At 41.6% G+C, this 13,898-nt stretch overlaps 1 protein-coding gene across 1 annotated transcript in view; it reads right to left on the reverse strand.

The window, feature by feature from the left end:
• LOC140245875 (complement C3-like) overlaps window positions 1–13,898 on the reverse strand; it is a 145,304-nt gene that overhangs the window by 61,711 nt on the left and 69,695 nt on the right. Inside the window, exons 20-25 of the mRNA XM_072325360.1 lie at window positions 12,489–12,631; window positions 11,609–11,837; window positions 10,422–10,634; window positions 9,383–9,491; window positions 2,140–2,247; window positions 162–350 (exon numbers count right to left, since the gene is read on the reverse strand). Coding sequence (XP_072181461.1) covers window positions 162–350; window positions 2,140–2,247; window positions 9,383–9,491; window positions 10,422–10,634; window positions 11,609–11,837; window positions 12,489–12,631 — 991 coding nt within the window. The remainder of the gene's footprint in view (window positions 1–161; window positions 351–2,139; window positions 2,248–9,382; window positions 9,492–10,421; window positions 10,635–11,608; window positions 11,838–12,488; window positions 12,632–13,898) is intronic.

Raw genomic sequence — 13,898 nt, forward strand, 5'->3', positions numbered from 1 at the left:
TAAACTTGTTAACTGTGACAACTGCCACATTTCTATGACGAATTTGCTCTTAGCCAATCAGATGCAAGGATTACAATAGCTTATAACAACTATGACAAGTTGTCACTCATAACAGGCTTTATGAAACGGTTCCCAGGGCTTGACTCTGCCAATGTATTTACCCTGTGCCACGTAATCATGGACCTTTCTTTCCATGTCACTGGTTTCTGCGCCAATAACTCGAAGATACTTGGACACGTAGAGCGTGGGGCCGAGTTTGATCATATTCTGTTCTGCACATCCGGTAGGGCGTCTAACGAGGTGCTCTAGTCCTTGTATGGGATCAGCGGCTATCGTTCCAAGTGGATCAGCTACAGGAACGAATTCAGCAAGAAAACTAGTGAGGAAACTCAAGTGAAGGGGCCGTATCAGAATAATTCATTACCTGCCTATACAGGACAATTGTATTTTACCCCCGGCTAAATCCCGATTTATGTAGTTCTGAGGTTAGACTAGAGATTAGAGTTATTTCTATATTTAATGGTTAGAATTAGGATTAGGGTCAGGATTAGGTTTTGGAAAGGAAGGAAATTGGGATGTTATAATGTATTTCAGCCCTGTGCCTTACAAAAACGACGCGCAATGATTCATTCACAACATAAATTGTACTATGTGACGTCGCCCTTTTGTTTGCAAAAAAAAAAAAAAGTTAAATCATTTCACATTCATTACATATGAAAACGAGAAAAATGTGTTGCCAAGCGTGTTATATTATAAGCTACACAATTAATACCAAGATTACTTCGGCCGTCTAGACCTGAAGACCCCAGCTTTCCCTCTCAGGCAACCAGCCATAATTAGATACAAAATGCTTGTTCCAAATTCTTAGAAAATAACACATTTAAGGACGGGAGTGTCTGTGAATTTCGGGTGCACGTCACGAGTCCGGCACACGTGAGTCATACAACCCAAGAGTCACACATCCCACGAGTTATACAGCCCAGGAGTCCTGAAGCCCACGAGCCACTGAAGAGAACAAGCCCATGAGCTCGACATCAAGTAAAACAGGCCCACGAGCTACTGTCCACAAGCTGAACACTCGGCAATCAAGGCCAAGGAGTCCGACACTTGACAAAAAACGGCCATGAGACCGAAATTATACATCATGGGATTGTACATTGCGGACCTTATCTAGAGTGAAAACGGAGTTCTCGTATGGCTGCAGAAATGTTCTTTTGCTATAAGCTATGCACAAATGCATAGGAATGTCTGAAATCATGCTTTAATAGAACGATTTCGCTTGGGTAACAACGAAAATGCGAAATATCAGCCCAATAAAGCTTCTCCGCGGAGATACTATCAATCTCAGAGCTTACCGAATAGTGGTGGCTACGTGGTTTTTCATATACGATTCGATCATCACGTATTAATTAGCAGCGTTGAGCATGGAGAGCGCTTCAGGAGTAAAGGTCAGTATTGCTGACTTTATCATTTCACTCTTTCCATCTTTAAACACTACCAAAATAACTCGTTATCCCCCGGCAAATTACGTCATTCTGACACGTTTCTTCGAAGAGCTTTCCAATATATTGCTAGCAAATTCAAATTGGTGCACGGTGAATTCTGAGCCCCAGATAGGTCTAAGCTAGTCTACTACAGTATTATGCTTTAACTTTAATGTACGCAGTGTAAGACTCGTAGGCCTGGTTTGCCCAGTATCGGGCTCAAGGGCCTTGTTTGCCTAGTGTCAAGCTATTCAGTTGTATAACTCGTGATGGGTATCGAGCTCGTTGGATGACCCCAGGATTTTGACCCCTATCAAGAGGTTATGGAATGGAAGACTGCTATAGCCTGCATGATATAATGAAGGTCTACGTACAAGCAGAGTAAAAGTTCATTTTGTTATAATATCAAAGTAAGAAGTACGTGGTAGAAGAGTGCTGAAAGTAACTTGAAGTTCAATGCTACGCGATGAAAAGCTAGAGCGCAACATTCATATGATAACTTGTTAGTGATGCCAGAAAGGCCGGTGTAACACGGAAAGTCAGCAAATGCAGCTTGGTGCCACAGCCGTAGCTGCCGATGGTCTTTTACAATTGCAGTAACCAGAAACGAAAAATAATGCGAAATAAAAGAGGAAATTCTAGATATTTGACTCACCAATCATGTTAACTAGGCACGTCTCGGTATCCATGATTGAATCGCGTGGAAGAGACACGTTCATTTTGAAAACTTGACGTCCTCTGGTGGGGCGATACGTATTGTCAACTGTAAAGTTCATAAAATGAATGCATTTATTTTTTTTTCTAGAAAATGTATGCTCTGTGTAAAAATTTAATCAGATTGAAGCAAAGAAATAAAGAAAACACTGAGCAATGGATTGAAGAAATTCAAAGACAATCATTTGACTTTACGTGACAGCCTTTTTCGCAGATCAATATGAAGAAACTTGTCTTAAAAGACTTAGATTATGGAAACGCTTATGGAGTATATAGGTGGAAAGTGTTTGTGCATATGGGCAAGAAATCCTTAGCTCTGAAGCAAGAATGCTGTACATTTCATTCCAACAACGAAATTCAAGTTCCTAATTCTTGATGACAATGATTTTGGAAGGATTTACAACATTGTAACTCTATTAGTATGGACCTCACCACGTGCACGAGTGCGTCTTTACTCTAGTATGGTGGCATAGGCTATGGTCACAACTCAGAGCGGCCGGCGACCGACCGATTTATAGCCTGCTCGGTCGCTGCTGAAATTTTGGCATCGCCCAGCAGTTTTTGGAGATGTCGAGCAGGCGATACAATCCTAGCGATGCCCGAGCGATGCCCTGTCGATTTCCCATCGGTCACCGGTCGATTTTAGGTTAAAAATCTGCAAAATACTGGTGACGATTCTCCGCGCAGAGACAGAGCAGTCACCGAGCGGTGCCCCATTGGCAACTGGACGATCTCCCACCGGCCCCCGGCCGATTTTTATGAAATCGCTCAGCGACCGACGGATGATCGATAGGTCATCTATCGGTGTCCCGTAGGCGTACCGGCGGCCGCCCGCCGGTCTCTGCCGGACATTACTCACAGGCTACCTGGTTTTATTCATGTACGTATGTGATTTGTGATGTGATAGCTGATTAATTTATTAAGATAAAACTCGAGGCAAAAGATTTAAGAGTTAAATTACCAACTACCAAACCTCAGCTATATGAAACCACAGGTTAATAGAAATTAGGAAATCAAACAAAAGAGAGGAGAACCCAAGATGGAACAAAGGTTAGAATAGATTAAAATTTTCCAAAATATCTTTGTTTGCTTGTATATTTCACGGTATTTTTCTTTTCCTGTTCATTTTCATATTTTAATTTCCCATCTCTTGTCATTTATTACTTATTCATTTAATAAATGATAAGATAACCAAACCGTATTTCACTAAGTCTACATATCGACACTAACTTGTAGCTTTCATCTCTTTAGCCCCAAAATGGCTTTCCCTGTCTTCCGCGTCCCTCATGTTGGTTGCCGAGATGGTGAGATGCTGAGATGTTGGTGGGGTTTCCTGCCCCTAAACCCCTCCCTCTCCCTGCTTCTTCCACATTGCCTTGGCTTCTCTTCCCCATCTATAGTCACTGGTTTCCTTCACTGGCTTCAGTGCTTCTGTCATTTCATCTTTATTATTTTTAGTCTCTAAATCGCTCGACGGCGACCGCTCGATCTATGCCCTTGTTTCTCTTCTATGCTTTTGTCATTTTTGTCTCTATTATTTTTGTTTCCTAAATCGCTCGGCGGCGACCGTTCGATAAGGTCGGTGCCTGGGCGCTTGCCGCTCGGACAACTAGCGTATTTTGGGCAGCGAGTGAAAACTGGTCGGTTGCCGCTGAAAATTTAACTCCGCGTTAAAACTTCAGTAGCGACCGACCGATGCCCTGAATATCAGTCGTGCCTGGTCGGTCACCGGTCGGCGTCCGACCGAAATTGGCTAAAAACTGGCCGACCGGTCGCCGAGCAGGCTGATTTTGGGGTTGTGACCGCAGCCTAAATGAGACTGATGCGTATTTCACTCTAAATTCGTTGGACTAAAAAGTACTCTCTCTAAAAAAATCGAGTGAAAATATTCACTCTTAAAAGAGTGAATACAAAAAAAGAGTGAATTTAGAGTGAAATTGGATTGAATTTTGAGTGAAAATGTTCCTTTTCACTCGTTTTAGAGGGACCTCAGGGATCACTCCAAAATCTTCGAGTGATCCCTGAGGTCACTCCAAAATGAGTGAAAATGAACATTTTCACTCAAAATTCACTCCAATTTCACTCTAAATTCACTCTTTTTTGTATTCACTCTGAGTAATCTAATAGACCATGAGGAGGGACAAATCCAAATAAGATTATTAATTTCAAATATAATGGATTTAATTTCTAAATTAATTAGTCTAAAAATTGTAATCTTATGTAGATTTGTCCCTCCTCATGGTCTTATTAGATTACTTTTTAATCTAACGATTCTAGAGTGTTGTGCTAACCCAAGCCCCCCCCCCCAACAAATAATACTCTTTATAACAATAATAGCTAGTTCTTACATAGCGTATTTCAGACGGCGCCTTACAGACCATTAAAAACCCGGTCACTGGATTCAACACAATAAATGTACAGTATTTCTAACAAGCGCTGGCAATGCTCACTCTCCACTGCCTGGGCAGTATTCCAGCCTGCGCTTTTTCACAGGCGCGCACATGCTGATCAACCAACATAAACATTCTCATCCTATCGGGCACCAATCTATACTCCTTGGTGGAGGGTAGCAATGTTAACTTTGGCCAATTTATGTATATGTATGATAACAGTTTACTCCCACCAATTTCTGGTTCTATGTAAAAAAAAAAAAAAAAAAAAAATCAATCATTCCATAATTACCCCACCCGATGCTCTAACGAGTTTCACTTTCCACTTCTTCGAACGATTCTAGCAAAGAATACACGTATTTACACTGGACCAAATTATTGGAATTCCCTGAATAATGATATAAAATCTGCTACTTCTATATACTCATTTGAAAGGAGATTAAAGTTTTTTTCTTTTACAATCCTATAATGACGACCCCCAGAATCAGATTAGTTTATGGGCTTATTTTGTTACCCGTCCGCAATTATCTGCATTGCCGTTCTTTTTATTATTGTTACTATTGCCTAAGCTTTGACCATGATAAGATCTTCTTTAACCTATACTTCGCAGTTGAAGGGTTTGTGCTATATTCTTTTTTTTTTTCTTCTTCTTTGTCTTTTTCTCTTTCTTCCTCAAACCTCCGAGGATTGTTGTCTCTGTTGCATATTTCTGTCTATTCTGTTACCTCTTTGTCATGCTATAGTCTTGTTTCCTCTCGTGTCGTCAAGTCAGTTTTTTTTTTCCTACAAGTAGTCTTGTTGCTGTCTCAATCTTGTGTCATGCTCATTACTTTGTTTGTTGTTGTTTGTGTATAACTGTTTGTCCGTCTGCCTCTTAGTGGGCTGCCAAACTTTTTGTGCCAAACTTTTTGTGCTGCTTTGTTGCTGTTTTCAATTCAATTTTTTTTTTTCATCGAGGTTTTAATACAAGAGGGGCCCACATTCTACTAGCATTGTCTTCTTTAAAGTGGGTCCCTCCGTTTTTTTTTTTCACACAGTGCATATATTGACCACTATTTCACTTTCGTTACCTCAGCAACTATTGCAATGTATCGCTACTGTTAGTTTTTTTTTTCTATTATTGCTGTTTCTCTATACAAATTTACATCCATTGTTTCTGTCACTCAAGAAAGTAAGATTTATGTTTATTTATTGTGGGAAACACTAATAAATTTGAACTTGAACTTGAACTTGAATGTGAACAAGAGACCCGCGAGTCTAGCGCTCACCCGAGTATCGCAGGTTCACCTTTCACGTAGTCACTAATCTAAATTACAAACAGCTCTACCAAAATTTGACCAGGCATTCTCAAGTAGAAGATAAAAATGTACAATTAGGACCAAAATCCGGACCCCCCCCCCCTCATAGTATCGATTTTAGCTCTATCACTTTTGGTTCTAGAGAAGAGCACTTTCTTTTAAAGATTCCTTAATTTAGGGGATTGGGACCCCATGGGGCCTCCCTGGGTGGAGCATGGTGCCCATTTTTAAAAATTGAGATTGTAACCCCCTCGGGATGCTACCTGCCAAGCAACAAGTTTGGTGAACATCCATCATGCGGTTTCAAGAAGAAGATGAAAATGTACAATTTAGGCCCCAATTGGACCTCCCCACTCCTCCCCCTGCCCACAAAGGGGGGGGGGGGGCACCCTTGGATCTGCCATGAACAAACATGAAACTACAGTCATTAATGTACTAAATCATAGTATTAACTTAATTATATCACTTCTGGCTCTAGTAAAGATTTTTAAAGATTCCTTAATTTTGGGAGGTTTGGGTCCCTTGGGACCCTCCATGGGGACACGATGCCCATTTGAACAAAATGAGATCCTATGCCCCCAGGGGTGCTACCTGCCAAGTTTGGTGAAAATGGGTCATGGGATTCTTAGGAAAAAGACAAAAATGTACAATTTAGGCCACATTAGGACCCCTCCACACCCCCCCTCTCCTGGGTCCCAAGGGGGTACCCCTGATTCCGCCATGAACAAACTTGAAACTACAGTCATCAATGTACTAACTCATAGTATTAACTTTAAGGCCCGGTCCCACTGGCCGATGGACACAAAACGTATGCAGAAAGGACACAGCGGACGAGCAAAATTTCGGGGCTGGCTCCATCCGCTTTCATCCGCTCCAGAAATTGACAAAATTGGCGAAAATTGGCGAAAACAGAACGGAAAAAGAACGGACGTGGGTAGTATGTAGCGGGGATGTTAAACGGAAGTTCATCCGAAGCCTAGCGGATGAAAGCGGATGGAAGTGGATGACAGCTCCGAAGGGGTTTTACCGGGGATACTTGCGAAACGGACGCATAGCGGAAAGAGTGGATGCAGAGCAGATGAAGCGGATGCATCACGTACGCCTAGCGGAAACAAACGCCTTTGTCCGTTTTAAATACTTTATATACGAAATGTATACGCTTACATCCTTTCTATTTCCGCGCTATTAACGATGTATAGACGTTCCATGTACCATATCTTTCCTCCCTCTTTCCGTTTTCAGCTGCAGCGGATGTGAGTTGCGAGGATGCCCAGAGGATGCAGAGGATACAGCGGACGTTTAACGTATGATAACGGACATACAACGTTTGTTGCTCGTATGTCGCGGATTTACATCGTTACACGGCGGAAAGGTCATCCGTTCTAAAAGTTTTAAGCAACTTCAAACTTTTTGCGCGGATGAAATCACAGTGGAAGGATGCTCAATGGATACAGCCTATAATAACACGTTTCCGATGAGTACACAGCGGATGCGTAGCGTTTTCCAACGGATGGCAAGATTTTTTTTTTTTTTTTTTTACGCTTTACATCCTCTTTGCATCCGTAAGTGCAGTGGGACAGGGCCTTAAAAAATATTTAAAACGGACAAGGCGTTTGTTTCCGCTAGGCGTACGTGATGTATCCGCTTCATCCGCTCTGCATCCGCTCTTTCCGCTATGCGTCCGTTTCGCAATTATCCCCGGTGAAACTCCTTCGGAGCTGTTATCCACTTCCATCCGCTTTCATCCGCTAGGCTTCGGATGAACATCCGTTTAACATCCCCGCTGCATACTACCCGCGTCCGTTCTTTTTCCGTTCTGTTTTCGCCAATTTTCGCCAATTTTGTCAATTTCTGGAGCGGATGAAAGCGGAAGGAGCCAGCCCGGAAATTTTGCTCGTCCGCTGTGTCCTTTCTGCATACGTTTTGTGTCTATCGGCCAGAGGGACAGGGCCTTTAGCTCTATCACTTCTGGTCCTAGTGAAGAAGATTTTTAACCCCCCCCCCCCGGGGCCCCCTGGGTGGGGCATGGTGCCAATTTTAACAAATTGAAATCCTAACCCCCTAGGAATGCTAGCTGCCAAGTTTGGTGAAAATCGGTCATGGGGTTTTGAAGAAGATGAAAATCTAAAAAAATTACGCATGCCGCACGACGGACGACGGACGCCGGACGCCGGACGCCGGACGAAGAACGATTGCAATAGCCCACTTGAGCCTTTGGCTCAAGTGAGCTAACAAAGCGCCTTGCTGAAGCGCAGACGTGTCAAGCTATACGTAACTTGGACTCGAACCCCCGAACCCATAGCAATTAGCATGCTCATGTGATTCAGAGACGAGCGCTCTCGCAAGATCATCTACACATCCACGACACCTTTAACCCTATAAAGCCCAAGGGGGGGGGGGGCACATTGTGCCCCCCTACCATATTTTCGTTTGCCACTCCTACACCTTTTACTCGATTTCAACCAAATTTGGTGACTTTTCCTAAAATCTTATTGCGAACATTTTTATATATAATTTAGCTATATCCGATATTGCTGGTTGCCATGGCAACCGTAAACTGACAACCATGTTCGTCAGATTTTACATGATTTTCTGTTCAAATTTCAGTTAACAATATAATAATGGATGGAATGGGGGTTTTCTTGGCTGTAATTTGCTGAAGGACCAAAATGTGAAGTTATTATGGTTGTGAATTACCCTGAAATGGTCGTCTTATTATTTCCTTTATTTTTTATATGACATAGGCATCAAACAATAGACATAATAGAAATAATCGAAAATACAGCATTTTCCAAAGACTACCCTTTTATTTTGTGTTATCTTCACACAAGCTTTGCCTGTAATATCATTTCTTCATCATATTATCAATCTGCAAACTTAAAATTTCAATATTTTGGAAATATGAAATATGATACCAATATATCTAACCATTCCAAGCAATACATCATAGGTTTCATATATTTCTTTATATTGTATTGAATAGCGCCCCCACATGTTGACCTTGAGAAATTTCAACAGTAACAAATAGTGAAGGTTGACTTGCTTTTCCTTTGTGGTAAATATGAAAATGATTGATATGAAATAAAAACATATATAGATGGGATAAAGAAATAAAAAGAAAAAACACGATTTTAGCATATTTCCTATGTATTTCTTTGTATTTTGGTTAATAGCGCCCTCAGTGGATGACCTTGGGAAATTTCAAATGTTGGGTCTTGTAGAGTATGAGTTGCTCTACCCATGTGCCAAATATGACGGTCATACATCATATAATAAAGAAGTTATATAGGGGGGGGGCACAATGTGCCCCCCCTTGGGCCTGGAAGGGGTCAAAATAGCTCGGGCTTTATAGGGTTAAGACTTAACATCAAAACAAACACGCACACATACAAAAAAAGGTGAATGATTCAGTGTTTATGCCCGAGCTAATTTTCGATCTTTGCAGCATTGATATTATGAGAAATCACTTGAATATGTGTACGAGAATGGTACATACCGCCGACAGTCGCGGGGGCTTGCGTAGTGGTACTACTTCCCTCATTCAGCAAAATGTCGCTGGGGTTAATGGTCAGAGATTGAACAGCTCTTTTCCGCACTCCTTGCGCCTGATAAAAAATGAAGAAAAAAAAACACCAAAGGAAAAAAAACGTGATTGTGCACAGAGTAACTCGTCATTAGTGAACAATTAGGAGGATGACATGGGGCTCATTGAATCAAATATAACGGTAACATGATAAATTCATCCTTTTACACTGTTTTATACATATAGGACGAATGGTAAGCACATGGCATGTTTAACTCTGTCTTTGCAATTGCCTGAATCCTGATATACATTATCAGTGGCACCTTGGGTCTGTCACTGGCATGTGAGAGTAATAGGGACAAAATAATCCAAGTTATTATTGATACTTCCCCCACTTAAAGTTTCCGCTGGTTTCGAGTGCATGGAAATATATGAAATATCAATTGAATATCAACCTTGACCGACAGTCAAGCTGTGGTGAAAGAAATCAGATTCTTTAAAAAAAAGGAGGTGTACCATGTTCGAATGTGTTCATCACAGCGCCAAACTATACTACGCTGAAATTGTCCCTCCAGCACTTACTTTCCTTGTGAGCCAAAATACCGTGTTTTTTGCTTCTCCATTGGAAATGTTCAACTTTCTCATTGATCTTGCGTAATGAAAAATTGCACAAACTATTTCCGTCTTTATTATTCTATCCATTTATAACAGACACTGATATATTCAGATATTCATTATTTTCCATTGATCTGTACAGGGGCGGATCCAGGAATTCCGTAAAGGAGGGGGGGGGGGGTCCAAACAACATTTCTTGTGCTACTTCCGGGTTTCATCTCATTTTTTTCTTTATTTCTCTTGTTTTAACAACAAATAAAGTTGGGGCGCGCGCCCGGTGCGCCGGCTCCCCTCTGGATCCACCACTGCATATCAGGATGTATGCTACCCATGCAATTCGTGTGGAAAACTTCATGTATGAAAAGAAAAATGCAAATCTATAGCTGTCGAAACCTACCACGACTCGGAGTTTCTTTTCGACCTTGTCCCTCGCACTGCCAAACCTCGCCCTTGCCTCCACCCTGATCGGGTGCTCGCCCACCTCAATGGGTAGAACGAGGAAGGTGGTGGTGTTGGCATCGTTGGGACGGACAATCAAGGTTCGCTGTATGGCTCCCCTCGTTCCGCTTCCGGCACACAAACCATCCGGAGTGGAGAAGCTTACGTCAACCTTTGGAAGTAAAAAATGTATTAGTATGAGATATCACAGAGAGGGGACGGGTTTTGTACAGTTACAGGGCACAAGTTCCTATTTGGTAAACCATTATTCAATTCGGTGTCAACTCAATCCAAAATTGATTCTATTTTTTTTTTTCAACAGAATATACCAAGAATTGATTGAAAGTAGACATGCATTGAATGATACATTAGAAGCAAAAATAACAGTATGTTCATGTTTATGTCTAAACAGACACACATACACACATGTACCACTTTTGATGAAAAGGAGATGCTTCTAATACGTGGGTTATTCGGAAGGACATCTTAGGCCCGAGATATGTTATGTATCGTGAAAACTCATAACTGAAATTGGATAATCTATTATCTTCCGCCTGTCTTGTACAATATCTATTTACCACATTATGTTTCATAAAATCAAAATCAAAAGAACAGGGCAAATATTACTCTAAAATAAATACATGTAACAAACAGTTTGGGCTTTATTTATCTCAAATATTTCCAAAACATATTTATATTTTGTCCTGAGCCTGATCTGGATCCTGATGTGCTTCAGGGGATCATACAACCTGCATGTAGACAACTTTCCAAACTCTTCCACTCAAAACTATGCATGCACCAAATTGTTGGATTTCTTTTCTAAAAATGCATAATCTCCGCCTTGTGGAAGGGGATACCCCCCACCCACACACACATAGCCTCCCAAGCTCTATCGCTTCCTCCCTCACAGTGTTCATCTCAAATATTTAACACAGGGTGTGCACTTGCCCCCTAGAAGAAAAACAAAAAAACAAACAAACCTAGAATATACGACCCTGTTACCCACGCCACATCCCTCAAATTTGAAAACGGATAGACGTCTCCTTTCTCATTCGTAGCTATTGGGCCCCCTCACTTTGAAACGATGTTCCACCGGTACTATAACTGCATTGTTCATTGATACTTTGTGTTGTATGGTGTGTGTACCTGCATCCGTACGCTTTCGTAGTTAAAAATCGTCACTACAGCCTGCATCTGCTCCATCCTGACCACTGAGTACGGCAGGTGAAGCTGGATGAAGAATTTCTGGAACACTCTGACGACCGAGGGAGCCGCCACGCACATCCCGGAGAGTTGTGACACGCTGACGGCGGCCATTTCCCACGTAGTAATGCTACTCGGTGCTGACGTTGTGTATACGATCTTCGTATTGTTACTTACAAACAGAAAAAAAAAAGGGAAAAGGACGACGGTAATTGTTTCCATATGTTTATAGTCCATGGCTCACTCCTTTACATCACCCATCGTTTACCACAACCTCTCCTTCCATTCTATACGGAGGGACTCTCAAGGCCAAAATTGTAAATATTGACTCATCAGCAACATAAATTTTAGATCACTAATTTGATTATCAGAGGGAAAAGTACAAAAAGAAACAAATAAATTTCCTTATGGTCACTATATTGTGAGTAGAAATTCCTTTATTTTTGTTTGTGGACAGAAACATGACATAACTTGAATATCTTAGCTCTAAATCACCCAAATGATGTTCATTTATGCCTTAGAGTTAATGAACATCTGCTCCTGCGAGAATCGTATTTATCCTTGAACTTAAGGTTAGGGTTAGGGTTGTGGTAGGGCTTTAGGTGTCGTTTGATGTGAGAGATTAGAATTAGCATTAGGGTTTTAGAGTTATACTTGTGAGTAGAATTATAATATTTATGTTTACTCAGCCATGTTAGCGTGCACATTTTTTTTTTCTTTGGGGGGGGGGGGAGCGACTGTCGCAGAAGCAAATGTTATATAACCTAATTAAACAACTCCTGCCATTTTGAACAGCAAACATGGCATATGCATCACTCCTTACCCCATTTCCAGTAGCTCAAAAAACCACGTCTCCCTGAAATCCTTCCGAACTTCCACGTTAGTGTTCACCTCCCCTACATCTTCGTCCTCATTCGAACGAAGAAGGAAGTTCTGGGTCCGACTTTGGCAGCATATTCTGTACGTCTGCAATAGGACATCATAAATATTTTTCTTCACTTTATCATTACCGTGAGCAGCGCACTTTTCCGTTATTCTATGCTGCTAGAATATTTCTATGAATCGTTTCCGAGATGGATGATGAAATATCAAGGATTTTCATATATCTTCTCTCTCCGGTAAATTACTCTTCTTTTCAGCAAAGGCTTGATGATCAAAGATCTTCTAAATTGTTATATTCCTTTCACTCAGGATAAAGCTCAGCTCTGATTTGAAAGACCCCCGAAATCTAAGATATATGATATCAAGCTTGGTTGTGTTTTGATGATGAAGAAATCAAACTCCTCTCTATCTCACACACTTTTTTTTTTAGTAGGCGATCCGTGTTTGTTTGTTTGTTTGTTTGTTCATTTTCTATCTGAGAAGATGGCTGGATAGCCCATATTCAGCTACGTTAAGCTGATCTTCCATGGGGTCCAGTTGGATGTGAGGTGGGAACACCCTGCTCAGTGGCGGATCCAGAGGGGGGCGCAACCGGCGCACGCCCCCTTTAGTTTTCGTGAAAAACAAAAGAAAGAAAAAGAAAAAAATGAAATGAAACCCGGAAGTGCCACCAGAAATATTAGTCACGCCCCTCCCCCCTTTACAGAATTCCTGGATCCGCCCCTGCTGCTCTTTGCGATGAATGAATGAAGCGGAATCTTTTACGTGCATGAGTTGTTGCTCTCTCATACACGGGACCTACATTTTATGTCCTATCCGAGGGACAGAGTGTTTTGCCTCTTGCTAGAGGGGACGGTATGTGTACACACAACATTGCTCAGTCAGGACTCGGGTTCGAACCCAGGCAGCACGATCGTGAGGCAGACGCGCTACCGACTGAGCCAACTCATCGCCTTGTCAAAGGTCAAATAATGAACTCGATTGGAGCAAGTTGACATTTCAACGCGGTGTTTACCACATAGTAGCTTGATTTGCACGGATCACGGACCCTTAACGGAACTCAACTCTTCAATAAAATTTACTGGTCACATAGTCCAAATCAAGCTACATATATGGTAAACACCGCGTTGACATGTCAACTTGCTCTAATCGAGTTCATTATTTTGTTTGCACACGTTTCAGGTCACTTGAAACATTATAAAAAAAACAAAAAAACTAGAAATGTCGCTATGGCGACTGGCATGCCTCCGCCATAATGCATGGTTCTCCGAATAGGTCTATAACACAATGTCTTGACAATGTGTGATGACCGTTTTACAAAACTGACAAAATATTAACATGACAGGATAGT

The sequence above is a fragment of the Diadema setosum genome, unplaced genomic scaffold, assembly GCF_964275005.1.
Source record: "Diadema setosum unplaced genomic scaffold, eeDiaSeto1 scaffold_49, whole genome shotgun sequence".
Lineage (NCBI taxonomy): Eukaryota > Metazoa > Echinodermata > Echinoidea > Diadematoida > Diadematidae > Diadema > Diadema setosum.